Source organism: Corapipo altera, unplaced genomic scaffold (genome assembly GCF_003945725.1).
Source record: "Corapipo altera isolate COAL_440 unplaced genomic scaffold, ASM394572v1 22b, whole genome shotgun sequence".
Classification (NCBI taxonomy): Eukaryota; Metazoa; Chordata; class Aves; order Passeriformes; family Pipridae; genus Corapipo; species Corapipo altera.
Genome location: NW_020884876.1, coordinates 29636658 through 29651285, shown reverse-complemented (window position 1 = coordinate 29651285; position 14628 = coordinate 29636658). Strand labels below are relative to the sequence as shown.

General features: G+C 37.1%; 1 protein-coding gene across 1 annotated transcript in view; it reads left to right on the top strand.

Annotated features, from left to right (window-relative positions):
- Window positions 1-14628, top strand: part of MMRN1 (multimerin 1) — a 43639-nt gene that overhangs the window by 15349 nt on the left and 13662 nt on the right. The window contains exons 2-5 of the mRNA XM_027636342.1: window positions 9-128; window positions 2301-2407; window positions 7777-7875; window positions 11892-12065. Coding sequence (XP_027492143.1) covers window positions 9-128; window positions 2301-2407; window positions 7777-7875; window positions 11892-12065 — 500 coding nt within the window. The remainder of the gene's footprint in view (window positions 1-8; window positions 129-2300; window positions 2408-7776; window positions 7876-11891; window positions 12066-14628) is intronic.

Here is a 14628-nt window from a genome sequence, read left to right as displayed (position 1 = left end):
TCTTACAGAAATTGGTGTGCTTATGTCCATACCAGACTCCTACCTACGGTGGTAGTGGACAACCTGGAAACCTTCTCATCAGGCAGAGCAAAGCCTTGCACTTGGCATATTGGATCATGTGCTCAGAGGTATGTAGAGCTAGGAAGAAAGAGTACTTGCAAGTTCTGTAATTATCATGCTTAATTAATACAATTATGACTTTAGAAATTAAATTAAAAACAAGAGGGAGTAGATTAGCATGTTTCCAGGTCTTATCTTCACACAACTCTATAGCAAGTCTAAGCGGTCATGACTGTGCATGCCTTCATTCTGGCCCTCTGATCAGTTCAAAGTCTTCAAGTAAAAGAAAGGTGCAAAAGTACAAAATCCTTTTTGTACAGTTTTCCAAGTTTGTGCTCTGTTAGAGCAAAAGGCTTCCCCTGAGAGGCACAAGTATTTTTCTTATTATCTCTCTGCTGAGTGCTTATTTCTGGCACTTTATTGCTTCATTCGCTGGTCAGGCAGTGAACCTAGACAAGTAATTGGCCTGGATGCAACTTGTAAATAATGACTCTGTTAAACATATTCATATTTGTGGACTAGGTGCCTCCTTATATTCTCCAAATGTTACATTTCATTCATAAATGAAGTGGGATTTTAATACATGAATCTGGAAAACAGCAAACTGAAACAGCACCAACAAAACAGAGATTGCAATGTCTTTTCCCCTTGAAAAATTTCAAAAATCTCTTACAAGTCGGTTGAACTGTTATGGGAATATTTCTGTAACTGGTATGGCAAAGCATGCTTAAAGGTTTGAGGTGAAAAAAGGAATAGAGGTTCCTTAGGATTTGTGACTTGGAAATATGGTTGATCATATTGCAAAACTCTGGAGTGGACCCTGTGATCGAAATGTTGCCAGTTTAATGTTTTGTTTTGGTTTGTATTTTCCCCTAATTAAATCTAGATGATTCACATCAGTTTCTTGTGCTGCTCCAGTAAATAAATCTCTACTGTATATATTTTTGAGATTTGTGTACGTGGAGAGTTATTTTTGAAATAGCTATTCCTGATTAACTCCTTTCATGGACACTTCATTTTTATGAGTGGTTTTAGGAATGGATTATGCTAATGCAGAATAGGGTGGTTTTATCATAAAATAAGACCATCCATAAAGCAAAACAACTGAGAACTGTCTTGATTTCTGATCACCTTAATCTTTATTGAGTTCTTGCTGCTGAAAAAGCCATTTCTTAGAGGCAAAGCTGGTTGGGAACACATGCAAAGCTCCTGACAGCTGCTATGAGAATTTTAATATATATAACATTACATCCCTTATGAAGGAGTGATAAGATTAGCTGGAGTGTAAAACAAGGTGGCATTTTTATAATTCATTGGGAGGGTATTTTTGGTCTAACACCCTTCAAATTTGTCTCTTCCTGTGGAACAGTTTAGACAGGGAATTTGTGTCCAAAACAATTCAGTAACCATTTCATCATTGTATTTTCTGAAATTTTAGGTGTTCTTTATGTTAGCATTGGGCAACTAGTAGTACTGTATGATATTATTTTTATTCAGCCTTTGGATTTAGCATATTAAAAGGGCAAGGAGACTTGCTGTAGTTTATTCTGTATGCCCTACTGAAGCATACTAATTCTAAACTGATTTCTCTGTGAAGTAAAGAAAGCTGGAAGTGATGGGGTAGCCAGGACACGAAGAATGTGTTGAAATACAGAAACAAAATTGCTGCTGCCTTTGCAGTCGCACACTGTAACAGGAATAATTGAGGCATCACAATTACATATCCATGCCCTCCTTTCCTTGACATCCAGAGTGGAAATTTTCACACTTTATTGGATTAATGTTTGTATAATCCTGTTTAAAATAATCAGAATGGAAGGCTTCCAGTGTACACTAAATGTGAGCTGGTGTGGTATAAGTTTATTATGAATGCATTTTTTCACCAATTTCAAAGCAAGTGGTATATGACAATGGTATTTTTTTGCTCACTTTGTTCAGTTTAGTAGAAATTAATTGTAATATCTTCCATGACAGTTTGCAGTATTTGACTTCTGAATAGGATATTCTGAGTAAAAAAATCTGACAGCACTAAATAGACGTCAGGTTCCTTTAAAATTCATGCAGATGAACAGAAGGCTGCAATATTAAAGCTGTGCTATTGAAACAAAACCCTAGTTAGCTTCCAAGCAGGTAATGAAAGGATAGATTTCACAAGTGAGATAATGTCGTGTAGTTATACAGGTATCCTACAACTCCTGTTTGGTCACCTAAAACAGGTTTAAATTTTTCTTGTTTTTCAGGTCCCAGACAACAACACACCAAGCCTACAGGATCAAACATAAAATAGTAACATCGCTGGAGTGGAAGTGCTGTCCTGGGTACAGTGGGCAAAACTGCCAACCCAAAGGTAAGTTGTCAGGGTTTGAGATTATTCACTGCAGCAAAAGAAAACAATGCAGTTTGGTTTATGAGCAAATGGCTGTGCTGAAAACCAATACAGTCCTTCCCATTAATTTAAAACCAGAAAAAAATGCCCAGTAAACTAAAATACTTTGGGATATTGACTCTTCCCTGCACATGAATTTCCAGAGCAGCTAAACAGAATGTCCTTTCCTCTCTTCTACTCTAAGTAAAGCTCATAAAATCTTCAGCCTTATTTCATTTCACTAAAATATGGAGTTCATATTCAGTGTGCCTCTTTTTTTGACCTTTTAGTTATTGAGCATTGCAGTGCTGGGGATATTAAATTCAGGTCATCTATTGAATGCTTGCTGTAAAATTCATCTACAGCACCGTTACTCTTTTGGCTTTCAGTTTCAGGCTCTATGAACATATTTTATATGCAATAAAATAACATATTGATTTTTCCCCCTCTGAATTGCATAGGACTTTCGTTGTTCATTTCAACAGTGACTGAATTTTACTAGGTATTACACATGGTCCCTGTGTAATTGTGCCCTTTTAGACAGAACAGTCTTTTACCTCTGCCCTCGTGATCAAACATGTGGCATCATACTGCAGTTTTACATCTGCATAATAGCTATTTCTGTGGTGCTGGCCTTAAGCAAGCAGCCCTTGAAAAATTAAATATGGCATCAGCATACATGTTTTAAATGAATGAATATTACAAGAAAGGCCATTAGATGTGATAGGGAATTCAATCAGCAGTGGTAAAGTAGAGGCTATGATTAAAAATTAATGTAGGGGAATGAAGAAAAATCACTGTTATTCACATCCAGGAGGGAAATTTCAATACTGAAGAGCCAGGACCTCAGCAGGCACAGAATTCTCCTCTGTGCAGCAGAGTGTGGAGTCAGATATTAACAGAGGACACGCTCAGTCATCAAGGCTGTCCAGTGAGCATGGATCAGAGGTTTTAAAGGTTTCTTTTCAGAAAAATGCAAACAAGCAAAAATAGATTAAAAAAATGTAAAGCGTAACACTGAGGGGGGAGGTTAGAGTTGATAAAATTGAAATGGCATCAAAACAACAGGGAAACATTGACCAGGAAGAAAAGATGTATAACTCAATTTGTAGTCACCTGTGTAAAAATAAGAATAAAGGAAAATTCTGTGAAGTGTTACAGGAGCAGGTTTGAAATTACATCTCTTGGGTTCTATTTTCAAACCTCTTTTGACTTGCTGAATAACTTGGAGAAGCCACTTATAATCTGCATAACCAAGTTTACCCATCTAGAAAATTGAGATGACACTTATCTCACAGGGGCACTGGGATATTTAATTAATTAATGCTTGTAGAAGTGCTTAAAGAGATTGGGATGAAAGGTGTTATGTCAGAAAAGCTTTTCTTCCCTGCTTCTGGAATCCTGCCTCCCATGAGGAGCAGACCACCAGCACAAGCCCTGCCTGTATTATTCAATTCCCATGAAGGGATGTCAGCTAATGAACTTGAACAGTTGGGAGCCCAATAGCCTTGTCTTCAGGCACTCCAGTGGGGGAGAGACACTGTAAGCTCTGAGTGGGGCTCTCCAGCGTCACTGAGCCTTCCACTTGGCCTCTCTGTTGTTCAACAACAGAAATGACACTGAAGGATTTCTGTGCCAGGGGAACTGAGGTATTCTGACTATATGTTTTAGATCCTGGGAAGGCACTGTTAATGTGATGTTGGTTGCTTGCAGCAAATGCTAATTTAAAATGCCTTCTGGTTTAGCTTCTATCTCAGACAGAGTGAAATCATATGTAACTATTTCAGTCTGATAGTTTAGGCAGGAGGAAACACTTGTCACCATGTGATAGTTGTTATTAGACATCTGAAAAAGTTATTTGGTAACCCCGTTGTAACTGCTTGGTTACAGATGCTTCTCAAGGTAATGCAGCAGTGAGTGAAATGGAAGAGATGTATTCAAATCACTGTTTGTAACCTTACCTCCCCTGTGGCAACACATGGCCAAATTGGACAAGACATGGATTCTAGTCCAGCATGGACAATGCAATTTTATAAGAAACTTTTTAAGAATGGAAAAATGTAGACATGATTTCTTATAAGTCTCATGAAACATCACAATATGGACAATTCAACAACTAAAGCATCATTATTTTGATTTGGGAATATCAAATGCTTAACTGGGAACAAAACTGCTAAAACAAATGAACATGTAAGTTCTGTGTTGCAAAGTTCACGACCTGTCACTTTTACTAAAAGAAAGCTTTATTTTAACAACTTTTTGCGTGTAGTAAAGTCTGAGGGGAAGAAATCTCAGTTCCCTCATGCACATATGGCCTCTAAACACTATGTTATGTGTCACAAAAGATTTTAAGAACTGGAAGATGCATCTTCAAATGCAGATCATTCTGTGTTTGAATTCGGCTCTGCTGTGGAGTGAGGCTGAAGTGACCGAATGCGGATGAATCTCCTTCCATTTGCCCCGGCCGAGGTTTAGAGCAGCGGCCGGCTCTGCCAAAGCCTTTGTCAGCACCGAATTCCCTGGCGTGGCAGTGATGTCCTTTCTCCAGCAGATGGCTGTGCAATGTTCCGCACAGGAGTGAGAGCCGTCCTCTGCTTAGGTTGAGCTGCACACACAAAAGGTAGCAATTCATCTTGAAACACAGAGAATGGGAGGAAACTACCGAACCCCCGTAAGGGATTCCCCTTCAGCCACTCCTGCTTCATCAAAAATATGTTGCAAGAAAAAGGTTCAATTTCCATATTTTTAATATTCCCTGAAATGGTTTTGCACACTGTGTTTAAAAATACATGGGACAATAAATTATACATCTAGGCCAATATATTGAATGACAGGCCCCTAATGTTGCATTTCGATATGCATCACCCAATATTTCTGATATAACTGGAAGAATTCATTGCTCAGGGTTTTATATTGCTGCTTTTTTTGGTTTGTTTGGGTTGCTTTGTTATTGTAAATGGCACCTATAAGGTGGGTCTAGCAGTCTAATTTGCATTTTATATTCTATTTTTTTAGCCTAAACTGAGCATAGCATAGCTAATTCTTAAAAGATTTCAAATGTGAGTCATTTGATGCCTATTTTTACCCTAAAGAGTATGCATATTAGATTTTCGGTCTGGTGCTCCCATCGTATCTTCCATTATCTAACATCTAAGATGGGAAATCTGAGCTGTGGGACCAAGAAACATGTAGATGTAATCACCATATGATGTCTTGGAGTCGTTCTGTTGGAAAAGGCCTGAGCCATGCTGGAAGAATGATGTAGGAGAAGCTATATTGCCAGTGACTCTTCTGAATTGGTTTCACAAATGAAAAGCCTGAATTTCTAATGGTGCCTGAGGAGTACCTTTCCTATACAGTGATGAAATTTAAAAGGTGTACAATGTGTGATACTGTCTCTGGGTGAGGCTCATGTGTGTGTGCGTCTCTGGCTGTAGTCCTTGCTGCTGTCAGGGGCAGTGTAGTGCACTATTGGCTCGCTCCATTACTGGTTTGCTCCAACAGAAATACAGTGTCCTGGGTCTTGCGGCAATTAAGTTACCTGAACAGTTCAAAGCATTAGTAAAACAAGCACAGAGGGATAAATATATATCCTTGGAACTCTAAAACCAAACAAAACTGTAACGGTTTGAGTATTCTAGAATGTGGAGCTGTGACTGGGTAGTTGATTTATTAGGGAGAATGAAAGGTAAGATGGATAGTATAAAAAAATGTGGTGTCTGTAGCACTAACAGTGTCAGTGAATGCATTTAAAGCAACAGAAAGGCTGGTAAATGAAAGAATAAAAGGACATCAATCAGCTGGTCTTTATCACAGGCAAGTAACTGACTCCCTTGTCATAGATTATATCATCATATCACCACCTGATAAATCCTGTGTAATGAGTTGGGCTGAATGCAAGTATTTAGCAGTCAATAACCATGCCACAGGAAGATAATAGAAGTTGTTTTAAATTATAACTATATGAGGATTTTGTATTTCTTATCAGCCAATCTCAATAGATTCTATGAAACTCCCAGTCCATATGATAATTTCCTCTGAGTTCCTATCTTAATTTTTACAACCCTCTTAATGTACAATATAAAACATCTTATATCACCCTTAAATCTTTTTATCTTTAAATATACTATTTATAGATGGATGAAACATGGAATTTCTCAATTCAGCATTTTATTCTGTTTCCCTGGAAACTCACATTATGGTTGAACTAGATTTTAATATTTGAACTGTAAAATAATGTCACCATGCCCAAGTTATTCTGCTTGTACTGTACTAAAGACTGGAAATCACATTAGTGCCACATGAGGGGCATTCCTTAGATATGCTTCTCCTGGAACAACATCCACTTCAAAATGTTTCATGAACTGAGCAAGCATAAAAAATCGGTATGAATTTACACTAGCAAATTTATGACCTACTTTGTACCTATTTCTTTTTTTAAAAAAAATAATGAGATGAAGACACCACCACCAAGCCTGATGGCTAGAGCAGTACGTCAGGAAGGTGGAAACCTCAGTTTGGTTCCCAGTTATCCTGTCAGCTATCATTTGTGAATGAAGGCACTTCACTTTTCTGGACCTTAGTTTCCCCAACTGTGATACTGAAATAATAATAACGTCAGTACAGCTTTTTACAAATTGTTTTGGGATCTTTCAGGCTGAAATGTAAAATAAACACAGATAGTCCCATTTGCCATCACCAAAGAAAATATTTATAAAATTATCACCTTTGTGAAGATTTTTTATGTGTGTACCAGTCACAAATCTCAGATGATATTTGTTGGAACTTGGAATTTGATTATGTTTTGAAATGGTTTGTATTTTTTAGGGTCTGTAACAATGTAATATCAGCATTACCTTAAGTGGTAACGTTTCCATAGTTGAAGATCTGTGTAATCTGTTAAAAAAAAAAAAAAAAAAAAAAAAGGCCCAAAATTAGTTTCAGCAAACCTGATTAATTTTGTAGCTATAAGAAACCCTAATTAATTTTACAGCTGACAATCTCTATATTGTCTTTGTATTGTTGTTTTATATTGTTCTAATATATTCCTCTAGAATTTTTAGCCCTGAGCATTTAAAAATTCTGTTCATTATAAAGCAAGTTTTGGTATTTTAATGTTAACACCACCCCCTACCAATCTTGACAAGCCATTTATAAAGCCAGTCAATGTCTTCATCAACAGTGTCCCACACTATATTACAGATGCACTAAGCAGGTAAAGAGTCACTGTAGATGAAGTAGGCTTTGGTAAAGTTGGTATAGAAGAGAGAGAGAAAAAATTGTTGTGGATTCATCCAAATTGTCATGTTCTGTGGTTCACTCACCTCCTTTCCTCTTTCTACCTCTTTTAGCTCAAGAACAACAATCAGTTATACATAGCAACCAGGCTGAAAGCAGCAGAACTGTCATTGAGAGGACACCAGGAGCTCCTCAGGACCCCAGTGGGCCAGGTCAGTTGTTACCATTACTATTGCCTCTAGCCCAGTCACTGACCATGTAACTCGCTAAGATCACTGCAAAAACAATTTGAGGAAAATCCCTGTCTGCTGAAGGGACTGGAATGAACCTTCAGAATTTCTAGCCATGATTCAGTGGTATGCTCATCTGATACAGATGGGCAGAAGAAACTGAATTTAAAGATACCAGCAGCTTAGCATTTATAGAGTGTCTTGTGACTAAATTAAAACCAGGAAAGTATGCTCCATAGAAATGTTTAAACTATTGTGTTACTGAGTAAAATAGATTAATTAACAGCTGGAGGTGGGGGGGGGGATTTAAAAAATGAACAGAAAACAGCAAAGCAAAGAAACCCCAAAACTAAATCTAGGGGTAGTATAGACCAGCACTGGTCATAAAAGAAAGTGTAATGGTGTTAATTGATTTTCTGAATGTGTGATTATTGTTATGTATTTTCTCACAAAAGTTGATGCTTTATTCAAAATGAGTACAATGACACTTCAAGCTTTAACAAGGGCAGCTTAGGCACATTTTAAGCTACTCTGTCTAGGATTATCAAATAGCTAAGGAACACAGGGACAATTTTATACCACAGATGCTTGAGACTATTTCTGATTGCACTATTCATTTGCTCATTTTTGCATTTACTTTAACCTATCTAGACCGTAAGTTTTTGGAACATAATGTCAGTGTTGTCTTGCAGGGGTACGTACAGACCATCTAGCATTGTAAGAGCTGGTTAATAACAATAATGCTTTTATTCAGATAGTGATGTACATTGAGAAGTTATGTTAGATGACTGTGGTGTGAAAAGCTTCTCCACCTCTTGGTCTCTAGGAATGCTGGGTGTTCTCACTTCCTGTTGTATTTATTTTTCACTACCATCTGTATGATTTAAAGTTTACCAGCACAAATATTCCAGAAAATTAATTTCATAGTTGTCTGCATAAGTATTCATGGGAACAGAAATTTATTCATGCCAGGTGTGTTTGTGCACTCGCTAGACTGGGAGCAGAAACAATCATAGTTTATCAGATCATTCCAATTAACCATTATTTCAAATATTAATTGTTCACTATAAAGAAACATGAAAAGGTATCCATGATTTAGAGGTGTTGAAGTAGTTGGCACACTGTACTATACTCCAGGCTATACCATCTGAAGTTGTATATGCCTTTGAGGGTATAGATACGTTGGTAGGGCAGAATTATTTAGAAAGTCTGTGTACTCAGAACTGCCAACAATCAGCATATCTTGTTTAATTAACAACTAAGAAAATATTTGAATAAGGAAGTCATTTGAAAAAAATCATCCTCTGCTTGTGATATACTCCCCAACAGTGAGTGAAACTGCATTTGTCAGGTAAATTTTGTGTGGCAAATTATATGCAAGTTATTTGGCAGCATTCTCCACTTACTGTCAAATAAGCTAGTAGTTTACATGGTAAGGAGCCAAAAGAGGGACAACATGTGAAATACGGTGTAAAGGATGCACATTCCTTGAACTTTCTTCCTACCTCCCTTTCTTTTGGATCTGTTGATGCTTTGGTTATGGATGTCTACACTGGCTTTCTGCATAATCATCAGCTGTTACACACTCTAGTGTTATTGTCAGTCACACAGTTGACCTATATCCAAAAACATTTTAAAGAATCAAATAAATAAGGCAACTTACGTTCTCAGATCTGTGTTTTGCAGTTGTCAATATACTGTTCTGGGCTGGGATATTCATGCATGCTGGGAGAACAGGATGTCAGAATTGAGATCGCCACAGGATTTTATGGAGACAATACACATGTATGTGCTTATGTCCATATATGTTTTTACTTTAAATCATGATGGAGAGATAAAAAAGAGAGGGAAAGAGTGAATCTGGCATGAAAATATAGAAAAGTATTTCAAATGGGAGTTAGGAGTCTGTTGCCCATTGATGATATTTTGTGAGCAACCAAGTTTCTCAATGGTGGAGGGAGGAGGATGTTGTTTAGTAAAGCAGACAGGACACATATGAAAAAGTGAGCACTGGAACATGTCACTTCTTTTAGTAGGAATTATGCTCTGAAAAATAAATCAGAAATTGGAATCTGAGCTCCACATTAATTACATTTTAGCTATTTTTTTAAATCAAAGTGGGTAAGTTTAGAAAGAGAGAGATACCTCTTCTGGGTGCCAACACTGCAAACACGATGTGGGGTCAGGACTGACTGCCCTGATCTGTCATTCCATCAGCAGCTGCCATGAATCTACAAGCCAGATTCTGTTTCCAGCTCCCACTATGCAGCCATGCCACTTTCCAGCATAAACCCTCACTTTCAGCTTCATCTGTGTAGCTTCTCTTCTTCCTTCAGTCAGAACTGATAGAAACCAAACTGAATAAAGCATTACACCCTGCAGGTTAGGTATCAGTTTGGGTGGCTATGCATGAGCCAGTAATGAATTCAAATCCCTTTTTGATAGCAACAATTCAACCAGGAGAAGAAGTATCCAAATCTATTTGTCTGTCATGAAACAGTATGACCATAAAGAATATTCACACAAAGATCTATCAATGGACTGTCTCCGCAGGGCTATTGGAGAGAATTGCCAGAGTCTAAACTAGGTGTTTGAGTTATAAACACACTTTAGTATCTGTGTAAGTAGCACCTTGGGCAGAGAAGACAGCTGGAGATGCTAACATCGTAACCTAAAAAAGCTAGCCTTATTCACCAGGCTTTACCAATTACAATTTTTACTACCAATATACCTCCGCAGGAGAGCATTCTTAAGGGTATTGGCATGCTTCATCTGTGCTGACTGGGTGCATTTAGTGAATTTTCTGGATTTTCCCAAATGCTATCAAGTTAGATAAGCCACATTTATTTTTTACATACTAGAATTTTGAAGAGTAAGAGTCATCAGAAAAAGATGCCCTTTTACATATGACTTGCTTGGGGTTTTTTGGAGTCTTTAGACCCCTGTGCTTAGACAGGATTTCTGATTATAACTGTTTAGTGCCATGGGAATAGACACTGGCGCCATAATGAAAAGTGACAAAGGATCAATAGCAGTACTGTAAATTTACACTAACAAATATTAGTATGTACTGCTAAAGAATCTCTTGCATAGCAGTTTACTAAGTCATAGCATGGCCGGAATCATGTGTCTAACATCACGTGTCTAATGCAGCCTGTTTAGGCTGAATTGTTTAAGGAGCTGACGAGATTTTCTAGCTTTGCTTACAGGGATTAGAGAATTTAATTTTATCAGCATCTTCTGAAAATCCCAGACTAAGTTTGATTACTGTCATCTGTGAAACTCAGGTGGCTAGCTGAAGTCATGTGGAATCCTTATTTCAAGATCAAGGTTTTCTTCACTGCCTTAAAAGCATCCATCTAGGCCTTTTTTTTCCTGAATAGTCTAAGAGTGTCAGGAACAATTTGAGCAGATTTTAAAATAAACTTGGCTTCAGAGGTTGAGCATCTATTCTTAATGACAGACTAATGATTATTCCAAAGTCCTTTATCTATTAGCTGTTTTTCTGCCTTGCTGCTGTGTTAAACAAGTCTTTATTTTGACCTGAACAATGAAAAGATGATGTATTCCTTCAGACACAAGCCTTGCAAATTCATGAAGTTATGTTATAAATAGTAAGTAAAAATGAATGCTTCTGTGATTGTGTTAAAGGAGATAGACTAAATGAGGGATAACTGAATACCCTGTAGGGTGCTAGGGGGAGAAAGAACGGCATTATGTTGATTAAAATATGCTAACCATTCAAAATACTCTTGTAGAATTATAAATACTTTATAATGGATACGGATGCTTCAGCAATTAGTTACTGCTGTGCTGCTGAAACTCACTAATACGTGATACATGACAAAAATCAAGAAGATTCACTGAAGACTAAAAATTCAGAAACTTTTCATCCCACTTTCAACTAATGTCTTTTAAGTCAATTACACTTCCTTTTTTTTTCACCCCACAGTGGTTTAACACTATTTTTTTTCTTCTAATTTTGTTCTCTGACCAAGCACTTACACAAAAAATGAACGAGAAGATTAGCAGTCAAGAGATGAAACTGACTTTTCTACAGAAGAAGGTTGACAGCATTGCGGCTGCAATGAATGATGTGAGCAAGATGCTTTCTTCTCTGGAAGGCAAAATCAATGAAGATAAGGGCAGAGACTTCCAGTCTTTTCTAAAAGGTAAGAAAAACAAATTAATGTAATCACTCACCCTGTAAGGTACCAAAAAACCCAAACAACAACAACAACAAACAAACCCAAACTCTAAAAGCCTTCATGGATTGTCCTGTTCTATTGCTCAACATTTATGGGGAGAACTCATTTTTAATTTCATTTCATAACAGAGGGATTTGTTTATTTCACCATTTTTTATGGTGTCTTTGATAGTGACAAAAAATTTGTATTCTTGGGTACTACATCCTCTACATGTTAACTTAAGCCATTATCAAGGCATTTTCAGTTACATAGAACTTCTGCAAATATTCTTATCTCTGTTTTTGTTTATCTGACAGCAGATAAAGGTTGTAGTATTTACCTTGCTACCAAGTCTAACTAATATGCCTTAATACATAATTCACATGTGCAGGGGAAATGTATAAGGAATTCTGTGGTGGTTGTATTAATAACATGGCAAACATCATGCTGAATAATTCACTGACCATATTAGGCTACCTTTGATAAACATCTGTACTTGTGTTCCGTATATGAGAAACACACAGTTAGAGATCAGGAGCTTGGACAGATCCTCACCCGCAGAATTATACATCCATTTTTTTGTGAATCCTGCAGCAAGACCTGTTTGTTACCCAACTACAAATGGTGCTTAACAAGCAGATTCAAACTGAAACTTTCATTTCCTTGATGTGCAATATTTTTCTCATTTTTCAGGAATTTTCCCTAAACTATATTTTACACTTTAGAATCCAGAGGATTTTTCTACTGATCAAAAATAGAACAAAGGATCTGGAACTCCTTACATTGAGATAAAACTTCATGAAACAATAAGTGCTTCTGTATACCCCTCAGATTTACCAAGTTGGACCCTATTTCTTGTGTTTTCAGTCCTCTGTCTCCTGAGTTGCTCCTGCCACATGCTAGATGGCTCCCTTGTATGCAAGTTTATTCCATCTCTTGATCAATGACCTGCTTTCACCTTTCCACATATTGCTAGATGGCATTCTTGACCTTTGGGTATACATTTAATTTGTCTTTGAATATTTTCCATTTCCCTTCTGCTTTCTCCTCATTCTTTTTCATATTCCACTCATTCTGTCTTTTTCATGCTAGTCTAACAGGTGATTTGCTGCAACCTGCGCTCCTGCTTCTCCATTCTCTGTCTATATTTTAGGGTCTAAGTCTTAATTAAAATGTGCTGTCCAAAAAAACCTCATTATTTCACACTTCTCTTTAAATGTGTTTCAAACCTTTATTATTTTTATGTGCAATGCTTTATATTACACCTGTTTAGACAAAATCTCCAGTTGATGGCCCTTTTTTGATTTATCTTCTCAATCTATCTCCTAATCAAGTAGCTCTAATGAAAATGATGCTATCAGCTACATTTCTTGACTCTAATAATGGACATTCTAATACAGGTTATACTTGGCTTGTACATAAGTAAACAGCAGGAATGAGGGAAGGAGGGGAGAAAGAACAAGGTTAATGTTTTTGTTGGCTTTTATATGTAGTGACAAAGGGCAACTGTGGTTTCTGTCCAGAAAACATCAGTCAGTTGTACTCCAAATGCATAAAGAGCATCCTAAAGTAGCAGGACCTAAAAAGAGTTTCCATGCTGTCCTGTAACTTGGTACAGAGGTGCAGTATGGGCACATCAGACTTGCTAAAAATTACACTTAGAAACTCCACTGAAGAAAACTACAACTTTCTCTACTACCATTGCCATCCTGAAGCAATGCACTTTTCAAAGCACACTTAGGTCTGTAGTTGCTTCATGCCCCTCAGACTTTTTCCTTCTTCATCTACTTTTCTACCTTCTTCCCATGGCGTCCAGGTCCTTTGCTCACAATCCATACATCAGCTTTTTTAATTATCACAGAAATTCCAAGGTCTGCCCAGCTTTTTATAAGGGTTTGTTAGGAGTGAGGTCTGATTCTGTGACCAACCAATTCAGCACAGTTTAAAAAGTCTTTAATTCTTGGTTTCATCTGTAAAGGGACTTTGGGGACACAAACCTGTCATTTGTTAATAGGGGGCAACACTCACTGGAATAACTGATAAGCTTCTCTAATTTGATTTGTTAAACCTGTTGTGCATTTTAAAAATTGCTTTCAGTACTCAGGAGGCTGTTTGCACTTTTTACTTAGGGAAAATAATTTGGTATTCTCCCTTTAATTTAATAAACTCTGCTTACTTCTTGATATTATTTTCTTCCTCCTTCAACTCCATATTTTATAGACACCTTTCCTCTTCATTCTTAAAATGTACATGACTTTAAAAATGAACTCAACAATGGAGTGTTAATCACTTCCAAGTCAGAAATGTCATTTACAGCTGCATATATAACCTTAATTCAGTCTCCTGTGTACATACATTTTGCACATTATTCTTCAAATAATTGAAACCGCAAAGGGAGTATATGTTGACACAAAGTAATTACACCCTTTGGATTTGATCCAGGAAGTTAAAATTGAAATTTATAATCTCATAAGAAGTGCAAAAGGTCTTTAATGTTCATAGGTAGTTTGGACCTTTCTATTTCAAAATGAGCAACAGAGAAATTGAG